The 8,095-nt window shown below is 36.0% G+C and overlaps 1 protein-coding gene across 2 annotated transcripts in view; it reads left to right on the forward strand.

The window, feature by feature from the left end:
* The window catches only part of PLS1 (plastin 1), a 116,557-nt gene extending 108,853 nt beyond the window's left edge, over nucleotides 1-7,704 (forward strand). For both annotated transcript variants that reach the window (XM_061167793.1, XM_061167792.1), the window contains exons 15-16: nucleotides 6,632-6,756; nucleotides 6,991-7,704. In XM_061167793.1, the coding sequence (XP_061023776.1) occupies nucleotides 6,632-6,756; nucleotides 6,991-7,126 (261 nt within the window). In that variant the 3' untranslated portion in view covers nucleotides 7,127-7,704. The remainder of the gene's footprint in view (nucleotides 1-6,631; nucleotides 6,757-6,990) is intronic.
* The last annotated feature ends 391 nt before the right edge of the window (nucleotides 7,705-8,095 follow it).

Raw genomic sequence — 8,095 nt, forward strand, 5'->3', positions numbered from 1 at the left:
TCTTTATATAAAACACAACTTAAAATGTAAGGCAGGAAGGGGGATATATGAAACTCTCTAATTGACAGATACTCTTTAAAATTGTTATACTGAAATTAAACTCATTTGTACATTAATTTGTGAAAAATGATAAGCATATAGATCATTTAAGTAAATATAATAGATAATATCTAGAAGCAAATTAATAAACATTTTTGAGGTCTTAGCTATTAAGTAACATTTTTTGGTAAAGAAAGGATCTAAGAAATTATTTCAGCTCTCAAAGTGTTTGCCATTTATTTGAAAGATAAAATTTGTATAACTGAGAAGGTAACACTACTACAGGGTAAACATTAAAATCCAAAGATATAATACAACTAATATTATGGGAAGATCTAACTAATTTCCAAATGAATGGTCAGTTGAAGGGTAGATGGAGAAAGTTGGATTTTATTTGAGCATCAGAGATGCAGGCAGGATTTGAATTCATGGAGAACAAGGCTTCCCAGGTGGTGCAGTGGTGAAGAATCTGCCTGCAAAGAGTTGGATGCGACCTAGCACACAGGCACCAAAGAACAGAAGGGTAATAATAAGCTAGAAGGGGCTCCACCTTGAATAAAGGTAAGTCTGAGAAAGTTAGGAGAAGTAGTTTGGACAGACAGGATGGTTCCTAAGGGATGTAGTGCAAGATATAGGCTGGGCCAAGACTGTGGAGCTGTTGCAGGAAGGGGGACCCCTTCTAGATAGGGCCCGAGAATGGGATCTTGTCACTTGTAAATGAATTGTCTGAGGAGACACATGTGCTGACAAAGCAAGAGATTTTATTGGGAAGGGGCTCCTGGGCGGAGAGCGTCAGGGTAAGGGAAACCAGGAGGACTGCTCTGCCACGTGGCTCTTAGTCTCAGGTTTTATGGTAATTGGTTAGTTTCTGGATTGTCTTTGGCCAATCATTCTGACTTAGGGTCTTTCCTGGTGGTGCACACATCACTCAGCCAAGATGGATTCCAGAGAGGAGGATTCTGGGAGGTCGGTAGGACATGTGGCACCTCCTTTTGACCTTTCCCGAATGCTTCCGGTTGGTGATGGCTTGTTAGTTCCATGTTTGTTACCAGGACATCCTGTCATAAAATAACTCATGCAAATGGTTATTGTGGTGCCTGGCCAGGGTGGGCGGTTTCAGTCAGTGTTTCCCCTAACAGAGAAATCTGGCTTTAAAGAGGATATTAATAAGGCAAGTAACGTAAGCAAAGTATTTTAGAAATACTGAAGATAGGGAGTATGATAGGAGGAAGAGTCGTGTAAGTGCAAGGAAGCTGTTGAGGCAGAACTCAAGGTAATACAGATCCTGGGTAGGGGTGGGGAATGGGCACTGTGATCTGTAAGAATGGACGTGTGTCTGTGTGTGTTAATCAGTCGTGTCCAACTCTTTGTGACCCCAAGGACTGTAGGCCACCAGGCTCCTCTGTCCATGGGATTCTCCAGACAAGAATACTGGAGTGAGTAGCCATTCCCTTCTCCAGGGGATCTTCCCAACCTAGAGATCTAATCACAGTTTCCTGCAGATTCTTTACTATCTAAGCCACCAGGGAAGCCCAAGAATGGATAGTTACTTGCAAAAAAAACAGGTAGGATTTGGCTTCTTAACTTAGGGATGCACAGGAAGGAGAGGAGTTATTTAAATGGACAAATTATTTAACTTTTCTAATACTCTTTTGCTTATAAAGTTGAGAGAATTAAAAGAAACAATAATGTGTCAGTATAGTGACACATAGGAATCAGTCAGTGGTAATTATGATTATTGTTATTGGCTGACATACCACCTCCTTATCTTCTTGGTGAGGAAAAAAAACTGGATGTTTAGGGCCTGGGTAATAAAAAGTGGGATGTCTGAGGTACAGCTGCTTTCTAAACAGGCAGTGAATTTAACAATCCATTTTCAACTTATTGAATTTGAGGTAATTCTCAGGAAATGAGTTGGATTAAAAGAGATATTAAAACTAGAATTACAACTTGGTGATCAGTTGAACAGAAGAGATAGTTGAAAAATGGGGCTTCCTTGATGGCTCAATGGGTAAAGAATCCACCTACAGTGAAGGAGGCACAGGAGACCGGGGCTCGATTCCTGGGTTGGGAAGATTCCCTGGAGGAGGAAATGGCAACCCATTGCCTGAAAAATCCTATGGACAGAGGAGTCCCGGGCTACAGTCCAAAGGGTCATAAAGAGTCAGACATGACTGAGTGACTAACACACACACACACAGACACACACACAGACACGCACACAAACCATTTAAGGAAGATGGCTCAAGAGAAAAGCAGACTTGAGACTATGAGTTTACTAGAACTGAGGTGGTAAAAACATATTGCAAAAGTGCTTGGCATTTATATATGTTTGATAATAAAGCCTTTAGACAGAATATAAATAATTAAGAAATATAGCAGTGAATGCTAAAAAAATAGCTGGGCTGGGGAGGTTTCTTCCAGCTTGGTGTGTTATATTTGAAAGCTATAATAAGTGGTACTAGTAAGACCCTATTAATCAAGGCAGAGCTGTACCCAAAAATTTTAGAAAAGATGAATTTACCTCTTTTAGTTGCAATGTTATTTTTCCTCACCAAGAAGATAAGGAGGTGGTATGTCAGCCAATAACGATAATCATAATTACCACTGACTGATTCCTATGTGTCACTATACTAACACATTATTGTTTAATTCTCTCAACTCTATAAGCAAAAAAGTATTAGAAAAGTTAAATGACTTGTCCACTGTCATCGAATGTTAAGCAGAATAGCTGGATTTCACATCCAGATCTAACTGCAGGTTGAAAACCAAGCTATGGTGTTGTTCAGCCCTGGGTTTGACATAGGCTTAGCTACTTATTAGCTGTGTGACATATTGCTCATTAATTCTGTAAATATTCAAAGCTTCTTACTCTGTGTCAGATGCTTTGCTAGGCGCTGTGGCTATAAAATGCCCTTAAAGAGCTCACTGTCCAGGAAAGGAGGCAAATAAGAAACCAGGAATCACAGTATGGGGTGATAACACTATAAAAGTAATGCTATAGAAATCAGCTAAGGAGAATAGGGAACAGGTGAGAAGGACCTGCGTTTTACAGAAATCTTAATGGTTTATATTGCCATCTGGGTTACATCTCCTGATGAATAGAACTGAATTTACTTCTGGCTCACATTTAGTATCTATGTAACCTTGGGCAAGTTAAAAATTCCTCTATGCCCGAGTTTCCCCATAATTAAAATGGGGGTATTAATAATACTTATCTTCTGGGTTTGTTGTCAAGCTAAATAAGTTACCACATGTAAACATCTTGGTCATACCTGGCACATATTAACAGCTCAATAAATGGGGCTTACTACACTACACTATCGGACATTATGGAGAGGTTTCTACTGAGTTTTTCTGGAATTCTGGCAACCACAACACTGTTTTTCCACTTTTATCTTAAAAAATGACAGGAGGAACAATGGAATAGAATGTTCTAATAGTAATGTGTACCAAATTAAGAAATGTGTATCAAATTAACAAAATAATAATTTTCACTATCTTGAAAATCAAGCCAAACTCTAGACAAGTTGTCTTTAAGATTCTGGCATTCTTTTTGCTTAAGTAATTTCTATATGATTAACTCAAAGAAAATGAAAGCAAAATGATGAAAATGTATTTATATACTAAACTAAGGGTTTTACCATAACCCTTGCTCCTTTTGCAGTAAAATGTCTTTCACTGATCATATGCAAATCAGAGAAGTTGGAGGATACACATGTTGGTTTTTTCTGGAAATAGGAAGATAAGGAATCCAATGTAATCTTTAGAAACTTAAATTTTTCATTCAACTTAGTAAGAGTTTTTCACAAGATGAATCATAAGGAAACAGGTGAGAAAATCCTTGTTTCCTAAATCTAAGTTAAGAAATATCTAAAATGCCACAAAAAGGTATAAACTTTCAGCTATAAGATGAATTGAGGGGAGGAAAAGGGGAAGACAGAGGATGAGATGGTTGGATGGCATCTCAATCGACAGTATTTTGAGCAACCTCCAGGAGACAGTGAAGGACAGGGAAGCCTGGCATGCTGCAGTCCATGGGGTCTCAAAAAGTTGGACACAACTGAGCAACTGAATAACAACAACAAAAAGACGAATAAGGTCCGAAGATCTAACGTATAACATGGCAACTATAGTTAACACTATTTTAATATAATTGAGATTGGCTGAGAGAGTAGAACTTAAATGTTTTCACACACAACATATATATACATGAGAGTCACAGATGTATTAATTAACTAAATGGGAGGAACCTTTTCACAATGTGTATGTATACCAAATAATCAAGATGCACATTTTAAGTATCTTAGAATTTTGTCAATTTTAACTCAATAAAGCTGAAAAAAAGAACAGTTTTCCCCAAACTTAAAAAACTCTCATAAGTATGTAAATAAGTAATCAAAATATAACAAAATTAAGCCACATGTCTTCTTTTGAACCACCATAGAAACATTATATGAAAATAAGCACATAGAAAATTTTAGTTTATTATAGAATGACATGCATGTTAAGCTTTTAGAAAGTGTAATATGTAATTAGATTCTTCTAGAAAGCTTATTAACCCACTCCAGTGTTCTTGCCTGGAGAATCCCAGGGACAGGGGAGCCTGGTGGGCTGCCATCTATGGGGTCGCACAGAGTCAGACACGACTGAAGTGACTTAGCAGCAGCAGAGAGCTTATTAAAAATGTAGATTCCTAGCCCCATCCACAAATAACCTCTCATTACTCTAAGTGCAGGGATTAATTTGTACTTTTAATAAGCATCTTAGGTGACTTTCATGTAGGTGGTCTGCAGACTGTACATTAAGGAAACATGTGTGAGATTTTTTCGGAAATAGAAAAGATGCCCCTTAAACAGAATCTGGATTACCAGCATCATAAATGACCCTAATATCTTGCTATTTCTTCTTCACTCCAAAAACCCCATATGAACATTCTAGAAAATGAATATAAATGTAGTTCATAGATCCCAGCCCTCAAAAAGAACTCTGTATTCTTCACATAGCTTCATATTGTTTTATCAGACAGTTATTAAAAACCACATTTGGCCAGAAACTATACTAGATGTTCTCATTTAATGTTCCCAAGAATCCTGTGACATTTCCATTGTAGTGATTAGGAAAAGAGTGCTTTTGGCTTCAAGTAAGAGATACTCAACTTAAGGTGAGTTAAACCAAAAGGAAAGGTACAGAAAAATAGCTGAGATCCAGAAGTAGGGCAGACATCAGGATTGGCTGAGCCAGTAATTGAAGAATGTCTTTCAGGTCTTCATCATCTCTGCTTTGCCATCCAAAGGGTCAGCTTCCTTCTAAAGCTGGTTTTCCTCTTATCTTTGGATAGTTGCTGGTTGTGACAAACATTTCATCCTCTTATTTACATTCAGGAAGGGGTGCTGCTAGCTTTCCATAGCTCTTCTTGAATATAAAAATTAGGCCCAGATAAATCACTATAGCAATCAGATGGGATTCCTCTCTTTGACCCTTTTAGACTATTTTTTCCAACCTTTTGCAGTCTTGTCTGCCTAATGAGTCTTTTAAACATTTTCTTCCTAAATTTCCGCCCCCACCAAAATTTTAATGCCATAGATATTAGTGTATCTGTTATTTACAGTATGCTCTATACATAAAAAGAATAAGTTTATCACCTCACCCACAGAATAAATGGTCTACACTAATTCAGGGTCAGCCTTGGAGCTGTGGTAGGGTTAGTTTTCCTTGAAGCACACATCCATGTGTCGGAAGTATGCATTCAGAGTAAAAATGTGGGTTCTGTCAGGCTGGAGAAAGTAGTGAGGAATGAGTGGACTCTGGTCCAAGCAACAGGTGCCACTATTCATGCTGAGACAGAACAAATAATTTGTTCAATTACTGGTAAATGGTAAAATCAATTCAGACCATTATTTCTGACTTCAATAGCAAAGTTCTATCCATTAGAATTTCATTGTCCATTTGTACTTGCTTTGGAGGTAACATCAAAAGTGAAGAATCTTGGGCATTAGAGTTGGACAGTTGTATGTTCAAATACTGGTTATGTATGGACTGGTTGTAGAATAGGTCTTTTGAGCTCTCTGACCTTCATGTTCTTCATCTTTAAAAGAGAGATTCTAATTTATTACCAGACTGTTAGGATTAAACAAAAACATGTAAAGCAACAAGAATAATGCCTTTGTAAATATTAGTTCCTTTTCATTATTATTTTAATTTTTCTTTATGAAAAATATTAAGTGAAGCCTTAGGAGTCCATGGTCTAAGATAAATACTACTAGAATTTGCAAAACTGTTCATTTAAATTTCATCTATTCCCTTTCGAAAGTTGTTTGTTTTTTACAGAATGGATACTGTAGTTAGCATATTTCAGGAACTGTCATATCCCCAAACCTTATTACAGGTATGGTGACCATTCTCTATGCTGTAAGCTCTGCAAGGATAAAAGGAAAAGCATATTTTAAATGGTTTGTGATGTTTGTTCATTGCAGAATAGCTGAATGTTAAGTATAATGAAAATTTTTGAATTGCTTTTACTTATATGGTTATGACCTTCCAGTCTAACATGCACCAGAGATGTTTATGAATGTTCATCTTTATTTTCTAGGACAAATCCATTAGCACTAGCTTACCTGTCTTAGATTTAATAGATGCCATTGCACCAAATGCAGTTCGTCAAGAAATGATTAAGAGAGAAGACCTTTCTGATGAGGACAAGCTGAACAATGCTAAGTAAGCCTTATGGTTTATATTAGAACATAGTGGCTCTTTCATTTTTAGTCCTTCCATGTGAAGTATTATGTCCTAAAAATTGATGTTTTTAAATACAACTTATATGGGGAATATGATTTAAAGACTCAGAAACTTAACTTTCTTGTAAAGTTAATTGTGTCAAAATATTTCATTCTTTTGTTAACATATATTAAGTGAAAACAAATACCAAGATATTTTTCTTGTCTTTTCAAGATACGCCATTTCTGTTGCTCGAAAGATTGGTGCCCGGATATATGCCTTACCTGATGACCTTGTGGAAGTGAAACCAAAGATGGTTATGACAGTGTTTGCATGCTTAATGGGAAAAGGACTGAACAAAATAAAATAATAAAGCATTTAATATGATTTTCTGCCACATTAAACACATTGAATGTCTCACAGTTTACAGAATTCTGAAATGTAGTGGGTATAAAACCAGAGATTATTTGTATGCTCAAAATAGTTGTAGAAATCATTAATGATTTTAATAGCCTGTTCATACTAGTTAGGATTTGTTGGTCTTTTTGGATAACACAATTAAATTTACCAGTTGATACTGATAATAGAATATGTTTATTTTCAAGATGATACTTTATGATTATTTTCATTTCCTTGAAGTCTCCTTAAAACAAGACTAATTCATTCTTTTTCATGGTTCAAAAATGATCAATACAAAATTTTTTCTGCAGGTCCTGATGTGAAATATGTTTTGATTTTGTGTGTGTTGATTTTGATCATAAATGTATTCAGAGTCAAAATCCAGTTTAATCCTTTTATTTTTTCCCTCCAACTATGTAAAGTGGTCCAAAACTTAAGCTTTTCTGTAAATTTCTATACTGTCTAAAATTTTTAAGTGACAAGTATTGTTAACACTAAACTTTTTTTATGTAAGGACTAACTCATGAATAAACTTCAAAGTTCATTCTCTCATATAAGTATTAATAGCAGGAGCTTTTTACTTAACACTTAATTTTAACTACATGATACTTTATATATACTGCATGACATGCAGATACATATATATATAGAGAGAGATAAGATGCTATTAGAGAAATATGTGTGTGTACGTATATATATTTTGCACCTGAATTACCCAGGTTTTCTTAAATAGTATGTATACAGATAGCCCTCCATATCCGATGCATGCATATCAGATGGTCCCACAACCATAGATTCCCATGACGGCAGATCAAAGATACTTGAAAAAAAAAGAATTCCAGGAAGTTGGGAAAAGCAAAACTTAAATTTGCCAAGTGCCAGCAATAATTTCCATCTCATTTACATTGTATTTACAACTATTTACACAGTATTTACATTG

This window comes from Dama dama, chromosome 19 (assembly GCF_033118175.1).
Source record: "Dama dama isolate Ldn47 chromosome 19, ASM3311817v1, whole genome shotgun sequence".
Lineage (NCBI taxonomy): Eukaryota > Metazoa > Chordata > Mammalia > Artiodactyla > Cervidae > Dama > Dama dama.